The following is a 23,957-nucleotide window of genomic DNA, read 5'->3' as shown; positions in this document are numbered from 1 at the left end:
TTTCAAGTTGAAAAACTGGTTCAGATGATATAATGACTCAGGTAGGAGATATGCGGTTTCTGAAATGATTTCTCTTTCACAATTATTCTCGATATTTAGGGTCGCTGTGCCTCAGTGTAGCTGATCATGACGATACAGTGTTTCTGTGGAAATCAGTGGCATTTGCAGTCCGCTGGTGTGTTACCATGGTAGTGGAGGTGGAGAGCTTTTACGGTGTGTACATGCTGTACTGCACCAACCCCAAATATAAGGGGCGCATTTACATCGGCTTCACTGTGAACCCCGAGCGGAGAATCTGCCAACACAATGCCGGGAGGCGCAAAGGAGGAGCCAAGAAGACCAGCGGAAGAGGACCGTGGTGAGTAACAACTACACACACAGGATCTATACACACAGTGTTCAGGTTATCAGGTACATTTACTTAATACACAGGACATTTTATTTTTACATACGTTTCTGAGTGGATAGTATCTCCATCCTTGACTCTTGTATGCTGCATAAATGGGAATAAAAAAATTAAATTTTCGCGGTCCAAATTCTGCGCTCTGATTGGCTGGCGAGCGGGTCCGTATCCTACGTTACGGACCCCGGTTATGGACCTCTGGTGACTCGCTCGTTCACAACAACATAGTAGCATTTTTTTTTTGGTCAACATTTTACCTTTGTTTTAATAAGATTTATTTATGATTATCAAATCTTATACATTTGCCGGCATTTCTCAGGAGAATAGCATTAATTTTACAGCATGGATAGCGATAACGACAGTGTTCACAGTGAAAGTGAGTTTTACTACCATGAGGAAGAAGAAATAAAATAAAACATTTCAGGAGAAAGCTAAAAACCTCTGTTACTAACGCCGAGCAAAAACATGGCTGAATCCTGAATGACTCCTATTTGTATAAATAGGGGACTACATAGGCGGCAAAATGTAGTTGTTTTCCTGCCATGGAAGTGCACTTGTATACCGAGGAGGAAGCCATTTGCATTACAGCCGTGAATGAGGATTCAAAATGGCGGCTCGGCTCGGTTTTCCCTTTCGGGCGCTCTCGTTTTCTGTTAGAATTTGGTAAAGAAAAAAATACATATATTCTTTACCAGCTTAAGGTCGGTCCGTATGGTGAAATACCGTGACCTCGGCCTTGAATAGAGTGCTCCGAGATGATGCTAAGAATAGTAACCATGCGGTCGGCGCGGCCATCTTGGAAGTCACTCGCTCCAGAGCGCTCATCATAGGCTACGTTCACACTGCAGGCTGAAGTGACTCAAATCCGATTTCTTCGCCCATATGTGACCTGTATCCGATCTTTTATTGACAATATGAACGCCACAGATCCGATTTTTTTTCAAATCCGACCCAGGCCGTTTGGATATGTGGTCCTAATTCCGATTCCTATCCGCTCTTTTCATATGCGACTTCAGTCTGAACCGCCAGGTCGCATTCATCCGACTTACACGTCATCAACAAGCCACAAACGTCACTATTCTGCGCTGAAGTAGGCGGCAGGTCTCTCAAAAAAGTTACAACAACATGGCGCATAATCACGGGCGCAGATAGAGGGGGGGGGACTCGTCCCACCCAGATTTAAATTCACCTCGCTCGGTCCCCCCCACTTATAGGGAGGAAAAAACGTCTATGCTGTCTTTCTTTGCATAAGCAGGGTTCCCGCGGGGTTTTAAAAGGTAGTTAATTAAAATAGGCTAAATTATGGCCAGTAAAAAGTAGTAAAAGGTAGTAAACGTAATCTGACGTGGTAGTAAATTTTTTTGACCCCCATCCAACTGGGCCTGTGTGTTTTCTAATTCGTTTAATTAACCTGCATGCCAAAATATCCATAAATTACTACATTTGGGCGAATTTATTTTTATGTATCGAGGAGGACCGCAGTGAGGAGTTGGTGGCGCATGCGCATTGAATTCCAATAACGGTCGAATCCAGTATAAATTTATACCAGAGATTGTTTAGTACGAGATTGACTTTGTTTATACGGCTCTAGTCGAATCTATCTGTTAACCCGACTGCCGACATCTGCACGAAAATTAAACAATGGGGAAATGCAAATTTTCAGACCTCTGGCTGGAGGAACCTGATTTTAAAGACTGGCTAAAGGCGGTAGATGGCAATCGGCGAGAGGCGCTCATTGAAAAGTTGATCGAGACACATGTAATGCGTTGTGTGCGCGCGCGCGCCTGGTGCGTTGTGTGCGCGCCATTTGAGGCATCCAAAATGTGATGAGCAAATCTGTTGAACTGTTCAAATGATTAAGATTAACCCTCTAAAACACTGATCTCTGGGAGGAAGGTGTTGACTCTGCCCACGGGCCTTCACGACTACAGGACTGGTGCAAATGACTATCTTAAGCAAACTTGGCAATGTGTTGAGAGACTGCCAAAATAGGGCTTGGGTTGTGTGTGTTTTGTATCTTTAGGGTGTGTGTCTTGTCTTTGTCATGTGTGTGCGCTTTGTGTGTGTGTGTGTGTGGGTTCGTGTTTGCCATTTGACCTGATCTAAATGTAATGAGTTGATGTACCTAGCACCAGGCTTTTAGATAGAGGGGCGTCTGGGCGTCTTTTCGACGCCCTGTACTGAAAAAAACAAGAAATTGGACGCCCTACTTTTTAGTACGACGCCCTAAAGACGCCCTAATATTTCCGCCCGTGTTATGTCCGGTAACTTAGCTGAATATGTTAAAAAATCGCCGAGTCTGAGCTTTCCGAGGATCTACAAGCTTTGTTGACACCGCCATTTTGGAAATTTCAGAAGTCTCGCTTTGACAGCTGTCTTTCCCGAAGACGCCCAGGGTTACCATAGCAACAGCACGAGCCCAGAGTACAAAATATAGGCACCCGCCGCAGAGCTACAGAAACACGCGTTTCTATGGCTGCACTAATTTCTAAGTTGTGAGAGCCCTCGTTATAAATAAATGGGTTATTAAATAAATTTGGTGTACAAAGCACTTGTAATATGCGTTATGTTTGGTTAATATGCATTAAGTTATGGTTGTCACATTCGTCATATCTCAGCCACCATAGGGCGCTGCTCAATTCCACCAAGATAGAAATGTTTAGAATTAGTACTGGGGTCATTCTACCTGAAAAGTTATTGTGTGTTGCATGCATTTCAAAGGTGAGAACAATTTGAAGGTTTTTCATACCTAAATGTAAATTTTTAGTACCTTGGTTTTTACCTTCTAGCTTTGTAATTAATGGGTTTCTATTGAAAAAACGAATACCATTATAATGTTTGAAGACTTAGCCATATTTCCTGTGTGTTTTTTTCTTTGTTATACTAAATCTTTGGACGCTAGCGGCTTTGAAAGCAAAACTGGTCAGCCGGGGTTGGTTGTCACACTCTGTTCGGGGTTGGTTGTCACATGTAATGCAATTGCAATAGGTGCACTACTGACTGAGACAAACACAGCTACAACAAGCTTTATTTATGTAGTATTCTGCGATCAGAAAGCTTTATAGCTAATTTGTCATGCTTAATATGCAACTCCAGCTCAAAAAATCCCAGAAATATACCCATTTTAATAATAATATTCATTAAAAATATACGCAGTTTGCAGTGTATTTTGTTTTGGTGTTCCCAAAGTTGATATTGTATTACCAATCTGTTATACCTACATGTATTTTGAATACATTTTCTTTAACATTTTTACATAATTCTCAAAAATATGTATGTATTTTCGGTTCCTGTACCGCCCCATTGAAATAACATTGTGACAACCAACCCTATAGGGTGTCACAATCTGTCAAAGTGTGTTTGACAGCCCATATCTTTTGAACACAACGACATAAAGTAGAAATACCACCTTCCAGTCTTAATTTTGTTTACATTAAGACATTAAAGAAAGTTGTTTTACCTAAAATGAATCTGGCTTGAATTTTTCCATGCACACATGCCTCCCCCCAGTCCAGCCTTACTATTGATACAAGAATGTTGTAACAAAGGCAAAAACACTTGGCTGTATTGCTCAAAATTTGCTGTCAAAATGAAGGAAATAGCATTTGAGAGCATTAGAAATTTCAAAATTTTCCGGGGGAGTACCCCCGGAACCCCCTAAAACACTCGTGCCAGCGGCGCTCAACGCGCCGCTACACCTCGCCACATACAGTGACACCTGCAAAAAAGTTAGACTCCCTAAAAAAAAATCCTGCCTAAAAGCCTGCCTAGCACATAAGATTTTTTGTGCAAATCTGTTCACCTGTTCAAAAGATTATTCCACAAACAAAATGTTGGCCATCTTGAAAGTGTTGGCCGACAAAATGTAATCAGATCTTGTACCTAATGTGAAGTATTGACACACAAGGTTTAGTGCAAATCTGTGTACCCGTTAAGAGGTTATGGGCCACAGTTTCACAGTTCAATAAAGTTATAACTTGTATGTGGAAGTTTGTTTTCTTTTATGCAAATATGCATTACTCCATGTGTAGCCCTAGCAATGGGAGGTTCTATTATGCGTCCAAAGGGAAAGAGTTACACTACCGGTATGTTCAGATTTTCTTTCTATCTTGTCTAATCAATCCAACTCTTTGGGTAGAGTTGTCACTAACTTATATGTTCTTTGGGAAACACTAACTTATGTTCTTTGGTTCTTTGAGAACTTCGTCTCAAAGAACCAGAGGACTTCCGTAATTTCCTTAGGATGGATGCCCCATCCTTCGATGAATTATTGGACCTTGTCAAGCCATTGATATTGAAAGAAGACACTGTGATGCGTTCATCTATACCACCAAGTGAACGCTTGTCCATCACACTGAGGTACCTGGCATCTGGAAATTCTTTTGAAGACTTGAAATTCCTGACTGCAACATCTCCGCAAGCAATTGGAAAGACAAGCCCCCCACACACGCATCAATAATTTGACGACTCTTCAAAAAATATCAAAGTGATTTGATATGTCAAAATTTGGGTTCAAAATTTTGACATCAAATTTTTGACATCAAAACACCCTACACACGATCAAACTTTTGACAACTTTTTTTGAACGTGTATGGGGCCCTTAAGCTACCTAATGTGACAAATATATCCATTAATCATTGCTGAAAGTACATAGAAAAGATAATAGTTTGTATCACATTTATTTTAGTAACTATGAAATTCAAGACAATTTAACCTACCTGTCACAAAGTGATCAGAACAAATCCGGATACAGTCAAGTTGTCCTAAATTTGATCGGTTAATGGCAGCCAGCCACTGTCGTCTCCTCCGCTTGCTTTTCTCCTGTGCTGCAATTCCCTGGTTAGTCACGACTTTAGGGAGTCTGTGGAAGCTTTTGCCACCCTTTTCCCCCGGCTACTACAGCCAACAATGACACGCGTATTCGACATTTTGCTTCGCTGAGCAACAACAATGCACTGACACAGCGACGTTTGACTTCCAATATGGCCGCCGCCGGGTTCGCGCTGACCTCGAAGCACTCTATACTGACCTCGGCCCAGAGGGCCTCGCTCAGTACTTTCAAGACCTTGGTCATGGTATTTCACCATACGGACCTCCCAGCTGGTAAAGAATATTTATTTATTTATTTATTTAAGATTCTTCAAAGTAGCCAGCGTTTACCTTGACTCTTTGCACACTATTGGCGTTATCTTAACCAACTTCATGAGGTAGTCACTAGAGCTCTGCGCGGGACAGAATTTTCAGTCCCGCTCCCACAAAGAATTGTGATTTTCAGGCCCGCGCCTGCCATATTTTGTCCCGCTCCCGCCCGCAAATCCCGCATGATGCAGACGTTCGCGTTATTTCTCACGAAAGTTCTTGTCATTGGCTTGGGGAATTAAACATGCTGAGCTTAGCTGAGCTCTCCACTGACCGATCCTTCACCTGGCGCCTTGAGCGAGGGTGCGTGTTGCCAGGCGGCATGCGCAGCTGAGGCTTTACAGAGATACCCAACACGCCTAACAAAATCTACAGTGGATATTAAGAATATTGTACATTGCACATAGCTTATATGTCACTCCTCACATTTACATTCTAGGAAATACAAGTAGGCCTATAAGAAATTAATATAATTTAAAGACACAGCGTGATGGTGCCCCGCCCCCCTTTGAGCATAAATATGTACAGCTCGCGTTCAGGGGTGCGTTTCCCAAACAGCCAACCAAGTTAGCATTAAACCAATATGGTACGATGCAAGTTTGAACTAACTAACATCCAAAAAACGACTGTTTCCCAAAGCTGTAGTACCAAGTTGATTTGAACCAACAGTTCAAACCACGATGTTTTCAGATGTGTTCGGATGGTCTCGTTTATTGTCGGAATTCAGAGAAACAGCCCGAAGTTGGCTGACAGTGCGAATGGCATTTCACCATTAAATGACTGTTAAGCCAAATTTGGTGCGTCCATAATCTCCCCCGATGCTTGCAACTTGGTGTAGATGTTCATTTAGACTAATATAAAATTGCAATACCCCTCATCTGGAAATCACGTGTAAACAAAAGGCATCTCCATAAATTAAAGCATCATATACTAGTTTTGGCTATAAGGCTATTTGCCCTGATTAAAAATAGCTAAGCAAACTGCTGTGAGATGGCACAGATAACGTTATGTAGATCTACATGTTGTGTATTTATAGGTGGCATTGTTAGGTTTATTGTTTAGACTCTGACATGCTGGCACATTCCAAGTTGAGCGCTGCATGCGCTCATGATTGACAGCTCTCGCTTTGACAGCTCTCGCTTTGATTGACAGCTCTCGCTTTGCGCACTCGCACTTCTGAGTCTGTGGCGTTATGATTCCAACCGCGATTTCATTCTCCTCTCATATGAAGTGCTGCGCAACCACAACCAGCTCCTCAGATTATACACTATTTCTCGCTTTAAATTGAACAATCTGTGCGATACACCGTCAAACAACTGAGATATTTAAACATCGAGACATTCCGTCCGCCATGTTGAATGCAGTTGACACCAAATAAAATATCCAGCACAAATTATATATGATAGACATAAATTAATAATTTATAAATTTTATTTTAAACACGTTTTTAGTTAGTGGGACTGCAACTTATCACCTCTCCCCCCCGCGCCCACAATGAGCACTCGCGCCCGCAATGAGCTAGCCTGGGCCCGCCCATCCTAAGTGTGACACAACACGGGGGGCTGTTGCGAGCTTAGTCTGGCAAGGCAAGCTATCTCCAGCTCTTCCAAGCTCCCAAAAAATCGGGAGCCAATCAACTTTGAGCATCTCCAACGGCCCTGGGTAGAGGCGTGTTCGAGGCAGTGACGTAGTAGAACTGCGACCGTAAGCCATAGATTGTTTACAGAATCTATGCCGGAAGCGCTTCATTCACTAGAAACATTACGAACATGGAGCAGCGGCAAGCCTTTGACACAGCGGTAGATGCTGTATTGAAAGCATTCAACGGGAAGTTCTCATTGAAAACGGAGCAAAGAGCAGCCCTGGAGGTATTTATTGAAAGGAAGGACGTTTTCGCCTTGCTCCCGACTGGCTCCTCCTCCTTCTTCCTGTTACTCAAGCAGTTTCCGTCACGTCACATACGTCAGAGGAAAGAGTGATGCGATTGGTTTAATCTACCAGTTAGCCCCGTCGCGTCACATACGTCAGAGGAAAGAGTGATGTGATTGGTTTAAGCTTCGTCACAGCCTTTTCTGGCTTCGACCAGTAGCAAAATGAGGCATTTCAGGGAGGCGGGTCAACCACGCGCTTTGGGAAACGGTTGGGCTTAATATCTATGCCAGACCAAATGCTCGCAGAGCTTTGAAGTCGTGTTAGCCAGACTAGCAATGAGCTTTAAAAATTTGTCCCGCGCCGCACTGCTTTGCGTCGGGTCCCGCGGGAGTGCAGGGCTCTACTAGGCACCTGGAATGCTTTTCAGTTAACAGGTGCCTCGTCAAAAGTTAATTAGTGCAATTTCTTCCCTGTGTCCGAAATCCCTCACTCGTTCACTACTCCCTATATAGGGAATTACTATGTAGTAATGTAGTAATTCCCTATGTAATATAGGGAATTACTATATAGTGAGCTCATTGGTAAAATGAAAAACGCTTTCGGACACTAATCCGTCGCGCTGGTGTTTACGTCATTACTGTCGCACAATTAAAATGTGCTAGATCAGTCGACTGGTGGGTTTTCAAAATAACAAATACATATTATACTTGGCATATTTCCCACATTAATCAATACAAAGTACCTGCATCTTTCAGTGTTGTTTTTTTAATTTATTTTTTTTAATTATCAAGGCTGAGTACTTTCTTCTTTGCTGCTGCCTTTTATGAAATCAAATTTGAGACTTTTAATTTGCTTTCTTTCAGTGCGACCGCAATGCATGATGGTAGATTATATATTGCTTTGGTTAGTGATCATTGTTGTACACTACTTTTTGTGATGCATTGTGGGATACTTTGAGTGCGCTATATAGACCCTTCCCGCAAGACGTCATCGCACCGCGAGATTTCGGTAGTCTTCGCTTTCTGTCAGACTCCAAATGTCACGCAGGGTTGCCATGGTAACAACATAAACAACCCTGCACGCGATGAGAACTTCTTTAGGAAATTGATAGAATTAGTGAAAATACGATCACACAGTTATTCGGGATGATCTTCAATTTATTATTTTATATTATGACCTCATGTACTCCATATTTATTTAGATATTATATATTTTTTTTAAATGACGGTAATGAGACCGATACCGTTGGTACTTTTGGATACCTCGGGATACCTTCTTACCGTAATACCGCCCAACCCTAGTTGGGGGGTCTCTAAAATATTGGCAAAATTATGTTTACTGACATAGCAGTCGTGTGTAACGGGAAGCATTTGCATATCCGAAGTGTTGTGTTTACATCAAAGATAAAATAAACCGGTATGACAACGACTGCTGCTGCCAGGTTGGTTGTTGAGTAGCCTGACTGTTTTTTTTTTTTTTTTTTTTTTTTTTCCTTGCGTGTGGTATCATTGTTGACACGAGGTTGTTTTTTGAACATGCCAATGCGGACATGATTTCCCCTGATGAGTTATGACTTCAGACGCGATGCGTGTATGGAGATGTGGAGTCCGTGTGATATGTGCGTAAAATAGGCTTCTCGTGTTTGGAGATCCGCGCTCCGAGACAAGCGCAAGCACCCCCCCAGGGAAAAAAAGGGACCCCCCGAAAACATTGGCATAGTTCGAACACTGAGGACAACCATCACATAACTATAAACATTTTATATCAACTATTTTAACTAAATGGGCTATAATAAATAAGCCTGCAGGCAGCCACGGCGGGCTGCCTCAGAAAAGTAACCATTTGTCCTACCTTAACTCGTTTTGCTTTTTCTGCCTCCTTTTTTGTATTTTCGATCCTGCATTTATTTTCTTTCCTTTTCTGAAAACCCAATTTGTGTCCAGACATTTTGTTCTGCTACCAACGAACTAACTCGTCAGGTCTCGTCTCTCGAGTCCGCAATGAAGGGCAACAATTGATACATTTTTACAAACAGCCAATAGGGAGGTTGCAACGTTCAGGCTCTCCTTTGCTCACAGACACTCAGTAATGCACTTAATCTCTGTCTCCTGGCAGAAAGCTCCTTGGTTTGCTTGTGTCTCAATCACAGCTGGTATTCTGTAGAAAGACTTCTTTTCACCTTTCCCATCAGCTTTGTTGGAACACCCTAACACAGCACAAGTTTACCATTGTAGGTTTATGATGAATCAAGTGCCTCGTGGGTTTAAATTCCGCGCGCTGCCGTTATTTCCCCCTAATCACGAGTTTGTTGGTCTTCCAATATGGCGCAGGGTTTGTTTACTTCCGGTTTCCGGTGACGGCAGTGGGAAGGGTCTATTGATAGTTTTCACTGACGTCACGGCATTCCGGGGAACGCCCTCCAGCTGCCATCTTGCGGGGCAAACAAAACGGACCATCGCCACTACTGGCTACGTTATCTTGGACGAATTTATGAAGTTATATAGTCAGTCTTCTAAAATAAAGATCAATGTCGGCAAAATCAAGCAAACGGAAGTATATGGATACATTGGATGACATCTCACGACAACGGTATGCAGCCAAACTGGCCTTGATTGGGGGAATTGACCCCTACGAAGTGGACAAAGAAGCATTTTCAAGTGACTATGCAGGGCTGCCATCCATATCGTACCCTGATATTGTGAACTATTTCGTGAATACTAAAAGCGCCTACCCACTTGATGACCTCAAAGCGTACAAGTCGCTGGAGTCATACAACTATTTTGTCTGTGGTTGGGTCCGTGAAGTCCACCAAAAACAAGTGACAGTCGTGTCCTAATTACAGCCAAGATATGTAAACATTGGAATTTTAGAGCTGTCAATACTGCATATAAATGTGTGTATAATATCGAGTTGGTTTAAGACAAATTTTACATCCATTAGTGGTATTACAGTACCATGTCAGTATAAACTTTGTAATGTAATTAACTGGTATGTAGGCTTGTTACACAAATTGATTGTTTATTTAAACAACTTACCACTTATAAAATGATCGGAGCAGACTATGCTGTGTTTGGAAGGCTGAAAATCCTTGCAGTTGATTCTCGCAAGCCATAGATTTCTCCTTTGTATGCTGAGTTTTTGTTTGCTCGCCTTCGTGCTCCCGTACAGTGGGAATTCCATAAAGGCTCCGCTTGACATCATCTGACCTGTTACGACAGCCGTGAATACAACAGGTGTGCACCATTGCTAGCTTTAAATAGTAATAATGCAACTATAAATGTAAATAATATATAAATAAATGTAACTCGCGCGTTACAATGTGTGCTCAGTGACCCGTACGGTAAGCTTGCCCTACAAGATGGCCACCACCAGGGAATCCCCGACTCTGTGATGTCATGTGAAAACTATCTATAGGGTGTAAATAATCCTCACTAAGGTTTCGGACAGCACTACAAAATGCCGTCCTCACGGACATGGGGCTTGCCTTCATGTGTTTATCAAACAGTAAATGAATGAATGAATGAACCCTTTATTGTCACTGTTACCAGTGAAATTGGCCATCAACCTGTCCTTACAGAGGGGGAACAGGACAGGAAGACAGGGATAATAATAAAAATACAGTAAATAGCCCTATTCCACAACTGTAGTAATCCATATTATGTCAAGAAGCGCTCAACTAAGTAAAGAGAAACGACATCCATCATTACTTTGACATGAAGTGACTTAATACAAATAAAGAAAATAGGTACTGTGTGTGTACATGTGGCTACTGCTTATAAATAAAATTGTTTTCTGATACCATGTCCATTAGGGTTGGGCGGTATCCAAATTTTGATACCTTTAAACCGTCTCTGTGTTTTCCCGGGGTATACGGTATTACCGAGAAAAAAAATAATATTTTGTTTCGGCCTACTGTGTAACGTGCGCCTATGCCTCAAATGTACTATTTAAAAGCAGCATAGTGAATTGTGTGCATTGTGGTATGGATTTAAGCAGCAAAGCGAATTTTGTGCATTGATGAATGGATTAAGAGATATTTCAAAGCATCACGCAACTCTTCCTTCATCTTGAAAATAGCATTCAACTGTCGTTTACACATGTCTGCGTTGAAACGCCATTTGCAGCACTATTTCACCTACTCCATCAAAAAAAAGTACACGATGAGCAGGATCATACCCTTTCAAGCATGGGAAATAAAAAAAAAGAAAAAGAATCAACCAACACCCAAGTCCGTTTAGACTGCGCGATAAACCATATTCTTCAGCGCAAATGAGGTGAACCTAATTCAAATGCGTGATAGCTGCACAAGGCAAAATCATATGGGCCCACGTCATGCCATGGCGGGGAAATTAATCATCAAATGGCCTTACCTTGCTTAAAACGTTGTCTTGATCACATAACTCCTTACAATTATTCCACTTAAATCCATACGGTTTAACACACCCAACAAAGATAGCAAGCGCATTGCTAATTCCCACCAGAAACCGAACAGTTTACGCTACGATGTTTTCTTCCGTTTCTTCAGTAGATGACATTTCAAACGTTTATTACCCACATCCCAAATGTCATACGTTATATTATTTTACCTTGTTGTTACTCATGTAACCTACTCAAAACACAACTCATTGGAGAGATCTTGTGGAAGTGGAGTACCCCAGGCTATGGTGTGCCTTAGGGGACATATTAGATTTTTCGTTTGGTTTGAAACCAAAATACTGCCACACTGCCGATGTTGTATTATTTTTTTTTTTGCCACTAACTCGTTATCTTGACTTGCCATCTTTCAACCGCGGTCTCAGTTTTTTTTTTTTTTTTTTTTTTTTAGATAGGACAGTATAGAGAGACAGGAAATGAGCGGGGGAGAGAGAGACGGGATCGGGAAATAACCTCGGGTCGGAATCGAACCCGGGTCCCCGGATTTATGGTACGGTGCCTTAGCCATCTGAGCCATGACACCCCCGGGCTCAGTCTCTTGCGAAGCTTTCTGTCAGACTCCAAAATGTCACGCAGGGTTGCCATGGTAACGACATAAACAACCCTGCACGCGATGAAAACTTCTTTAGGAAATTGATAGAATTAGTGAAAATACGATCACACAGTTATTCGGGATGATCTTCAATTTATTATTTTATATTCTGACCTCATGTACTCCATATTTATTTAGATATTATATTTTTTTTTTTTAAATGACGGTAATGAGACCGATACCGTTGGTACTTTTGGATACCTCGGGATACCTTCTTACCGTAATACCGCCCAACCCTAATGTCCATACAGTATAGTGTGTGTATACATGTCTTCAATTATACGAGCCTCATCTCTTGTAAGCGTCACTAAGCTGTGAGTGGCATCAGGGCTTTGTTCAAAATACAGTGCTGTGAATTGTATCTATTTTCAAAATAATAAGAAAGCACTTGTTCATGAATTGTCTGAGAAGCATTATTTAGTACTAATGAACACGTTTTGTTTCACAATTGTAGTGTAAAGACTCAAAATAAAACTTAAAGCGAATAGCAGAAGTTTGACCAATTATACTTTTACTCTTAGGGCCTCTGCATGCTCTTGCGACAAGGCTTTCGCAGATAGCTTTTCGCAGACAGTTGTAATTTATCGTTGAGCGGGGAGTAATAGGCGTGCGCGATGTTATTCACCGCCACAACGCAAGGGGGCGCGAAGTCGCGAAATCGCTAGGAGTAGTTGGTGGGTGTGGTTAGTGGAGTGTTTATCCTCCGGTTACTTATAATGACTAGAACTGGAGTCGTATAGATGTACGTACTTCCTCACTTCCTCGATCAACCGCTCTTCGTGCTGCTCCATCTTCGCTCGTGTTTTAAAAATGGCGGTCGTGAAAACAAACCAAACCGGGAAAGTAGGGAAGCGGAAGTGCGTGTATAGCAGATGTAGAGTGGACCAATCAGAGCCCTCTTGTCTGCGACGCTGTCTGTGAGGCTTCTGCGGTGGTCAAAATTTTTGGGAGGTGCGCGCAGAGCGTCTGCGAAGGGGGGGGTGCTACACAGACGCCATCTGCGAGGACTGGGTTGTCAGCATAAATTGGCCTTTAGTTTTCACATTTGTCCAAGAATATATCAGAAATTTATTTAAAAAAAATTTCATTGAAAAACATAAGTACTCAGTACAAGTACTTGAATTGAGGAGGCAATTCTGGCATTCTACAAATGAGGCAGCAGCTGGAGGTTGTATATTCTTACTACACTTGAAACAAGACATGTATAAACTGACACTGCTGACACCCAAGATTTCTCCTTCAATAGAAGTGGTTAGAAACTTTGCTGAATCTTGTGTCATAGATATGACTAAAACTTCAGTGAAGTCTCCGGTTTTTGTTGAATGGCTGGAATTGTTGGCGTAAATATCTGCCAAAAAGCTAAAAAAAAACCCCAACCTTTCATTTGACCTTTCAGAAGGACCAAACAAAAGCTGTGATAATCAAAAGGTAAATTTTCTTAAAATAAACACTTGATATCGAATCAGTAGCCTTGGCGAACCACGAGGTGAATTTCGTTTGTCTTTTTATCTGCAGATTATCTTCCAATACTACGAAGTTATAATGAGGTTTCTCTTATTTCATTTCTGGTTCTGAAGTTTATCAAGAAGTAGAACGGGTAATCAAACTTGATCAGGATAAGTGCTGATTGGTTACGAAGTTTCACTATTGTTACACTCATCCTTACATCACGATGACGTAGCGGCTTCGCCACTCATTTCTTGTGTACCTTTGATTACCCAAGATGAACTGTTCGTATCATGAGATCACAATTCACCGTTCTGGTGATTTGTAATGCGCGTCCACAGTGTGCTATTGTTACACTCGTTCTTACAACACGATGACTTGGTGGCTCCACCTCTATGAGTTAGTAGTCACAAAAAACCATTGAATTAGAAGTTGTGTCCAAACTTTTGACTGGTACTGTATGTACAGTACTAGCCTAGTAAACTAGACCCACCCGCCTAGCGGCCAAAAATATTTTTGCCTACGAGTGGGTCTAGCCTCGCACCAGAAAGCACAACAGGAAAGATGGCTACGGCTAGTGAACAGCGCGCGTTTGACTCCGCTTTGGAATCAGTTTTAGAAGAATTAGACTTGGAGTTTTTGTTGAAACATGAGCAGGAAGAGGCTCTCCGCTCATTCCTTTTCAAGAAGGACGTTTTCGCTGTTTTGCCGACCGGCTATGGCAAAAGTCTGATCTACCAGCTAGCTCCGCTCGTAGCCAAAAGGATGGGGCTAGTTTGTGCAGTACGAAGAATTAATAAACAGCTTTGGAACATTACTTTTTGATTGTTTCTTATTTTCCCGTTATTTTAAATTTAAGGGAAATTATTTCACCAAACACCACTAAATAAAAATAAAAACTCCCAAACAGTTTAAGCAAACCCTTGAAAAACACTTGGAAAAAAAATGAGTGTATGTGGTACAGACTCCAAACTTGTGGTCATTATCTCCAAACTTCTTAATATCTAGAACCTGTTTATTAATTAATACGCATTTTGAAAAATTATTTATTTCAAGGCCTCCCCCACTGCTTTCTGTCGCTCTGACTACGTCACAGTCACTGTTGTGCTGATTGGTCAGAGCGTTGGCCTATACGCACAGAGACAGTTTGAAAGACAGCGGGTTGTTCCTCCCACACCCGTCAGAAATGTCTACGAGCGAGGCCAAACTAAATATTCACATTTAGTCTGGCTTGCCAGGCTATATACAGTACATCAACTCCCTCTACACTGACCATCAGTGGAAAAGGAAGCACTGATTAGATATAATTTGGCTGGTAATTGTGTATAATTTTATATTTACAATGTGTATCAATGAATGCAGGTGTGTTTTTAATAAACTGGTGTATATGGTGTAGAATTCTCAGTGTACTGAAATGCTGCTGTTCTGTGAATGACTGACTGTAGGGAGATGGTGCTCATCATCCATGGCTTTCCATCTGATATTGCTGCTCTAAGGGTAAGTATGCATCCTCCTCACACATGCAGTACAGCTCTCAAATATTATCTCTTGTCATACCTCTTTTTTTTTTTTTTTACTTTGTTTCATTTTATTGTGCTACCAAGGGATATTAGACCTTTAGTATAAATACGCAGGTGATTTTATAGAAAATCACGTGCACTGATTGAGACTTTCTCGATAATCACCTCGATTTGTCGTAATCGCTTTGTCACTGTAAGTGAGGAAGAATTAGAAATGATGAAAGAAAACGCTGTTCATAGAAGCACTAAAGGTGGTACAAAGTTTGGTCTAAATCTATTCAAAAGTAATTCCTCGGTCACAACCGGCCGTGTGTGCTCCTACGGCTGGTCTACGTGCAAGAAACGCACGGAGGGCGCGCGTGTGACGTGCTGATTTTTGAGCCGTAGACTGGTCGCAGAGGTTCTTTGTCATGTCAGACAAACTCTACGGGCGCTTATGTTTTTTTCAGGTTGCAAGGCAAACTTGCAGCCAACGTGCGTCTTTCTCCACGAACAAAAAAAAACGCAGCGATTTGGGGAAACGCCAAAAATTGCACAGCCAAAAAATCGTACGTCCGGTTGTGACCTAGGCTTAAGGTGGAATTGTGATTTTTATTTTATCGATTTCAATACAAAATATTTTATGTGACTTGGCATAGATGAGTGATACAAATCTGTGCCACGCTGTTATTACGTTTGCATGCTGCTTTTGAAGTTTGAAATAAATTATTTTATTTTTTTTTTTTAATACAATTTGGGTCGGGGCGGCACGGTGGTGTAGTGGTTAGCGCTGTCACCTCACAGCAAGAAGGTCCGGGTTCGAGCCCCGTGGCCGGCGAGGGCCTTTCTGTGTGGAGTTTGCATGTTCTCCCCGTGTCCGCGTGGGTTTCCTCCGGGTGCTCCGGTTTCCCCCACAGTCCAAAGACATGCAGGTTAGGTTAACTGGTGACTCTAAATTGACCGTAGGTGTGAATGTGAGTGTGAATGGTTGTCTGTGTCTATGTGTCAGCCCTGTGATGACCTGGCGACTTGTCCAGGGTGTACCCCGCCTTTCGCCCGTAGTCAGCTGGGATAGGCTCCAGCTTGCCTGCGACCCTGTAGAAGGATAAAGCGGCTAGAGATAATGAGATGAGACAATTTGGGTCTTTTTTTTTTTTTTTTTTTAAATGATCACCGGTGTATTTATACTAAAACAATTATCCACCTCAGGCTTGGTGAAATTTAAAAAAAAAAAGAGGGTATTTCTAAGAGAGAATACATATGTTATTTACCAGCTGGGAGGTCCGTATGGTGAAATACCGTGACCAAGGTCTTGAAAGTACTGAGCGAGGCCCTCTGGGCCGAGGTCAGTATTCAGGGCCGAGGTCACGGTATTTCACCATACGAACCAACCTTAAGCTGGTAAATAATATATTTATTTTTTTCTTTACCAAATTCTAACAGAAAACGAGAGCGCCCAAAAGGGAAAACCGAGCCGAGCCGCCATTTTGAATCCTCATTCACGGCTGTAAAGCAAATGGCTTCCTCCTCAGTATACAAGTGCACTTCCATGGCAGGAAAACAACTACATTTTGCTGCCTATGTAGTCCCCTATTTATACAAAATTGAGTCATTCAGGATTCAGCCATGTTTTTGCTCGGCGTTAGCAGCAGTTAGAGGTTTTTAGCTTTCTCCTGAAATGTTTTCTTTTATTTCTTCTTCCTCAGGGTAGTAAAACTCACTTTCGCTATGAACATTGTCGTTATCGCTATCCATGCTGTAAAATTAATGCTATTCTCCTGAGAAAAGCTGGCAAAAAAATTATAAGATTTTTGATAATCTTATAAATAAATCTTATTAAAAAAAAAAAGAGAAATGTTGACACATTCTACTATGTTTGTTGTGAACGAGCAAGTCGCCAGAGGGCCGTAACCAGGGTCCGTATCGTAGGATACGGACCCGGTCGCCAGCCAGTCAGAGTGCAGGATTTGGACTGTGAAAAAAATAATTAGCAATTATTTGCTGAAGGCAATGTGAATATGGGTGAATAATAACCTTGACTTCGTCTTGGTTATTATTCACCAATATTCACTTGCCTTCAGCGAATAATTCAGTCGTCTCTCTTACATATCCTCCTCTTTTGTTTTCTGAGATTTTGTGGTGCTGAGTAATCTCTTCACGATCCTATTACTATAATTTTATTCTCGTCTGTAAGGAATCAGTTTTGTAATTTTGTCAGGTTTGTAAAATCTGCTAGCTGGTCATTTATTCACATAAGTTTTTATATAGAACACTGGATGAGGTGTATTTGGAAAAATGTTGAAATGAAAAAAGAAAGCATCCAGGCCCAAACTACGTGATTACTCCTTGTCTTTAATGTGCCACTGTGAGAGAATCTTTTAGGATTGTGTGTATTTCTGCTGCATGACGTGATGGATAAATAAAACCATGACAACAGTATGCTATCACTCACGCCTTATTGCATAGAGGTTTCTTCTTAGTGCTTGTGTACTAAGTAGGGCTTTCCTGTTTCTATATTTTATTACAGATTCTTTCTCAAGTTAGTGATAATCTGGTTCTTGTTCTGACCTGCAATAGTCCTGGAAGAAAGCAAAAAAAGTAGTATTAATTATAATTTTTGTGCAACTGTTGTCCAACATCACCAAAAACATCAACGAAGTTAAGTCCTTTTCTTTGCTGTAGTTTGAGTGGGCGTGGCAGCACCCACACATCTCTCGCCGGCTCTCCCACGTGACCCGGCGCACACGTAAAGAATCCAGCCTGCAGTTTCACTGGCGTGTGCTCTCCAACATGCTGCGTGTGGCGCCATGGAGTCGTCTACCCCTAACTGTGCGCTGGCTGAGGCAGGAATACCGGCTGGAGTTTGAGCCACAGCTGCAGCCGCCTCTACACATTCCTTTGACCTTCGGCTGCGTTCGTGCTAAGAAAAAACAGCAGGAGGACAAGGAGCAAGAGGAGAACCAACTGGACCAGTGTCTGCTCTGTAGAGGGATTGTGGAGGTAGGTTTGCATCCTGATCCCACTGCAACTTATGTAGTACTCCACAGGTTCCCAACTTGGGTCTGGGATTACTCTCTGTCCTCAACTGAGACAGGGCTGTTAATTAGTTGATCTGCTGGAACACTCGACATCCCAAACTAGGGATCGACCGATATGGTTTTTTTTTTTTTTTTTTTCAGGACCGATACCGATTATTATGGAATTGGGATGCCGATAACCGATATGTGCAACCGATAAATGTAAACATTATAATTCACATGAAATTAAACATAGCACACACTGACACAGACCTTCATATCCATGAAATGTATGTTTTAATTGTAAAATTGAACATGAAATTTTGTGCAGGGAGATGCCAGCAGCATTTGTACAATAAAATCAAACATTAGTTAGAATAAAATGAGAAATAAAATATTCACCAATAAAATAAATCACTCCCTACTATATTACAGCTCACCATTTTCAGTGGAAAATAAATGAAAATACACTCTGGATTCTTTTACACTAAGAACTAAGTAAGACTTACCAACTTCAAGTAGTTTTTAAATAACAAATCAAGTGTAGGGAGCTGCCTGCAGCATTTTTTAAAAAGTAAAATCAAACATAAAGTCGGCTATCACTCCGTATTATGTAACAACTTAACAAGTAACCATCTACATTCTAATGCTTTTAATGCCCAAGCCTAATATTCCCAATTTAGGAGGATTATATTGTAGTGAAGGAAGCATTACATGTAGTTTCAGCAAGACTAGTTGGTTGTAGGCTAATTCAAGTGCTTCCTTCCGTAAGCTAAGTTTGCCTGGCTACACAGATGCAAATGGACAATTTTAACGAGTAGTAGATGAAGAATGTAAACATATAATGATGTTGTGCTTTTGCAACTTGTGTGTTTGTGACTTATTGCGGCAAAAGCAGCGTGTCCTTACCTTGAAGTGGGATCTGCTTCTGCCCGAGTGCCCATACGACCGCCTTGAAACAGTTCACAGCGTTTAGCTACGCGTGTTGATTGGCTGTATCCCTTGTGCCGCTTCTGCCCGAGTGCCCGTACGGCCGCCTTGAAACAGTTCACAGCGTTTAGCTACATGTGTCAATTGGCTATATCTCTTGTGCCAAACAAATCAGATGTTGTGGTGGGTGGGACAGTGTTCTTGAACTCAGAGAGGCGAGTGCAGGAAAGGACTTGCAGTGACCGTCGCGTTAGGAACGAAATGGCTGCAAAAGGGCATGTTATCGGCATATCGGTGGAAATTATGGCCGATACCGATAACCCTAAAAATGCAGAATATTGGCCCGATATATCGGCCAGGCCGATTATCGGTCGACCCCTATCCCAAACCCTTCGCCAGTCCGAGTAGCTCGAGTAGACTTGCGAGCAGCAGAGTAGTTCACTTACCTAGGCAGCATTGTCAGGCATGATGGAGGGGCAGGTAGTGATATTAAGAGCAGAATCCTATACGTTACAATACAGCAAAAAATTGTATTTATTTTTGGCATATTCCAGTTTGTTAGGAAGTTCAGACATGATGCAGCGCCTCTGAAGCAGAAAAGGTTGGAGGGTCTTGCTCAAGGGCTCAGCAGTGTTAGCCTGGTGGTGCTGGGGCTTGAACCCGTAACCTTTTGATCAGAACTGTCTAGTTGAAAGAACTAGGCGCATTCTTTTGTATTGGACATTTTATTATTGTGTTTAGGGCTCAAAAAAATGTCAACTTTTTATCCCCCTGGCATATAATGCTGGGGAATATAGCTATCACTCTGTCCATCCGTCTGTCTGTAAACATTTTAGTTTCCAGAGCATAACTCAAACTATTAGGAAGGTTTTTTTTTTTTTTTCTCTCTTCTTTTTCATGAAACCTGACTGTAATGTTAAAGTGCATATTCTGGACCAATTTCTTTTTTTTAATATATGAAAGAATGTCCCTTTACACACTCATCCAGAAGGGTAATTTTGCACAAGGCCATCTGTCTGCAGCAGAAAAAAAAAAAAAAAAACGCGTCTGGAAAAATCCCAAGGGAGTCTGGAGCCAGATTTGTGACGTCACCTGCGGAAGCGCCAGCAGGCTACGCGAGCTTTGCACGGTTTCAGTGCACAGCCTGTGTAGACCAAGTGCTCCCATTTCTCCCTCATTGTCCGGTCTTTTGGAAAACGCTGAGTACTAATCCCATCAAGATTGGTGTTGCTACACCCTCCTACGATACATCTGTTAACCATTTTAATAATTACGCGATAACGTTGAAGAAATTTACAGAAAACCACCAGGTAATTTTCTCATAGGATTCAGAGGGAGGCGTCCTGCAGATGACGTCACAAAAATCAATATTTGCCGGGAAATCCAAATGCTGAGTTTTTTCAGAGGCGGACCAATTCATCTCAAATGGCTTGATTTCAACTGAATTTTTCTGGTATTGCGCAAGGTAAAAAAAATTGCAGAGAATGCAGAATGTGACAGATATTTGACCAAAGTTTAATGTAAAATAGGAGAATTACATTGATCTTGCTCCTGAATTTACCCGTGATATGCACTTTAAGTAACTAAAGGAGTTGTTCCTTTTGACATTTTGGGATTTCTGTGCTCCCCCCGCCCCGTATTTCCATGGCAACCAATTCAACTTGAGAAAATTTGGAGTGGGGGGCTTGGGGGGGGGGATAGCTAATCTCCTTATGACTCTCTTTTGCTTTCTTTCAGGCTTCAGACAGATTGTCTTGCTTCCATCCCTCCTGTAAGATGGTCTGTCATCTGATTTGCTTGGCAAAACATTTCTTGAAGTCAGAGCCAGCTCACTTACTTCCTGTAGAGGGCGAGTGTCCCGGCTGCCATCATTCAGTGCTGTGGGGGAATTTGATTCGGTACAAAAATGGCTGCTATGGCGACCTAGAAGAGATTACTTCAAATTCTTCTCAGGTAAAAATCCATCAGTTGGTGATGCGTTGCTGTTTGTTTAATCTGATGTAGCCTGATGTAGCATAACCATGTGATTATCTCTCTTTCTTTAGAGTCATTGGGCAGATGAGCTGCAGATATGAACGAAATTGATGGTGACCTCAACTTCAAACATTAATGGACAAAAAAAAAAAATGCTTAAAATTAAAGGACCTGCAATCACGACTTCAATCTGAATGCATCACCCAACGTTCTGAATCCGTGTGTATTCAAGAATGCAAAATGTCATGATTAGTTTTTTATCATTACTGGAGGTTTGCTCCATTTCAATGAATATAAAAATACATGGATTATTTTATTTATTTTTTTAACCAAAAAAAAAAAGAATTTTGATGTGAACAACTTTCATGAGCATGTTTTTAAACACATTTTTAGTGTGAAAAGTATTTATTAACCAATAAAGCAGTGTATTTATGTTCATCATTGATGTTTTTACATGAAAACGGTAGTGCTGCATTCCTTCAATTAAGGAATTTGTTCACTAATATCAGTGGACATTTGGTAGAAAGTAAATAAGTGAGTCATATTTAGCTGCAGAGAGAATAAAGTTTGAGTCTCTATACGATGACCAAATGCCCTAGCGAAGTATGGGACATTAGTAACTGCATTGAATGAGGTCTTTATACTCTGTCTATTCACGTAAAAAGAGGCTACTGTACTGTCCCATGGACACAATGTCCCATTTTTGTAGTACAAGTGGACGCTGTTAGAATTCAAGTAGACTTGCTTTCTAATTCAGAATTATTTCAGCTCTGTCTTGGCTGTTCTCGTTTATTCCTGATTTGTGTAAGTGTTTTAACTGTTCTTAAATAACTTTGAGGTCGTATATTTTATACATCAAGACCAATCTTAGGAAATGAATTGGGATGTGTTGAGTAACTACACATGCCAGAATGTGCCCCTATAACTGAAATAAGTACTAGATGGTGTATGTAGAGCCATAAACGCTGATGAAAATTGTCCCTTTCAGACTAGGCCAGGAGAGAATACAAATTTCAAAAGCTCATATTTAAACTGTATGGCTCAGACATTAGTTAAGACGCACATTCTTTGTCATGCTTCTCTAAACAGTAAAATCTCTGCAGTGGTTTTACACTTGTGTAAGTTAGACACGTGGGTTTCTAACACGTTTCAGCTGCTCTTACTTCCTGTTCTTTAGTGATCACTGCTTTACAGAAAACTTGCGTGGACAAGATACAAAAGAAGCCTTTATTTGTCACACATACATTAGAGCAGTGAAATTCTTCCTCTCCATTTAACACATCTGAAAAAAGTGAAATATATATATATATATATATATATATATATATATATATATACACACACACACAGAGAGAGAGAGCAGTGGGGAGCTGCACTGCTGTGCCCCTGGGAGCAGTTGGAGGTTAGATGCCTTGCTTGAGAGGGAGGGGAAAGCACTGTTCATTCATTCCTCCCACCCACACGTTTCCCTACTGGTCCGAATCAGAATCGACCCGGCAAACTTTTGGTCCTGAAGTTGCGTCTCTAACCTTTAGGCCATGGCTGTCCCCGTTATGTCATATTAACATCTTGTTTATACTGAAAACTAAATTATTAATGGTGGGGGGAAAATTCATAAGCAAAATAAAATAAATGGCAAAAAACTAAAATGAAAGGAAATGGTGTAACCTGTTTACGTATACATATTTTATTTATTTACTTTTTCATAAATGTATTTAACAATCTAGAAAATCCTCCTGGAAACCCAACTAACAGCTATTCTGTAAAAAAAAAAAAATACTGTACAAATAAAGTAATGTGACGTTAATTCTGTTTTGCTGTTCTGCTATAAACATCCAGTGAAGGTTCAACAGGGAGTCACACTGAAACTGGCTCCTACTGAAGACCAATATTTTCTTGGCATTAATAGTAGCTTACATCATTTTACAGGAAATCATTGAGTCCACTACTTTCTTTACTCTTGGGATTTCTCATGTCCCGTATATGTTTTTATACTGGATGTATCCATCCATTATCCGTAGCCGCTTTATCCTGTTCTACAGGGTCGCAGGCAAGCTGGAGCCTATCCCAGCTGACTACGGGCGAAAGGCGGGGTACACCCTGGACAAGTCGCCAGGTCATCACAGGGCTGACACATAGACACAGACAACCATTCACACCTACGGTCAATTTAGAGTCACCAGTTAACCTAACCTGCATGTCTTTGGACTGTGGGGGAAACCGGAGCACCCGGAGGAAACCCACGCGGACACGGGGAGAACATGCAAACTCCACACAGAAAGGCCCTCGCCGGCCACGGGGCTCGAACCCGGACCTTCTTGCTGTGAGGCGACAGTGCTAACCACTACACCACCGTGCTGCCCCATACTGGATGTAATTATTGGTTAAATATGTATTTGTTTTTCTATGCATGGTTTTTAATCCTGTCCTACACTGTGTGTGTTTAAAAAAAAAAAAAGCTAACTACATGTCCTAACACATTCTTAACTACTGAAGCGGCAGAGAACATTAGTTTGCGCATTCCAAGGCGCGACCTCCCACTGACACTACATTTCCCAAATGCCTCAGCAATGCACATATCAAGTAGAAGGAAAACAATGTCATTGCACTGGAACACAGTTTAGTGTGCACTATTCTGCCTCAAGTAAAGC

The 23,957-nt window shown here is 41.5% G+C and overlaps 1 protein-coding gene across 1 annotated transcript; it reads left to right on the top strand.

Moving 5' to 3' along the window:
- On the top strand, window positions 1–21,745 carry slx1b (SLX1 homolog B, structure-specific endonuclease subunit). Its single transcript, XM_060934398.1, has 5 exons — window positions 1–358; window positions 15,332–15,383; window positions 18,068–18,385; window positions 21,070–21,285; window positions 21,378–21,745. Exons 1-5 carry the CDS (start codon window positions 186–188, stop codon window positions 21,405–21,407), a joined length of 789 nt encoding a protein of 262 aa, XP_060790381.1. The 5' UTR covers window positions 1–185; the 3' UTR covers window positions 21,408–21,745.
- Window positions 21,746–23,957: the final 2,212 nt, after the last annotated feature.

The sequence above is a fragment of the Neoarius graeffei genome, chromosome 1 (genome assembly GCF_027579695.1).
Source record: "Neoarius graeffei isolate fNeoGra1 chromosome 1, fNeoGra1.pri, whole genome shotgun sequence".
NCBI classification, from domain to species: domain Eukaryota; kingdom Metazoa; phylum Chordata; class Actinopteri; order Siluriformes; family Ariidae; genus Neoarius; species Neoarius graeffei.
This window is presented reverse-complemented; position numbering and strand designations above follow the sequence as displayed.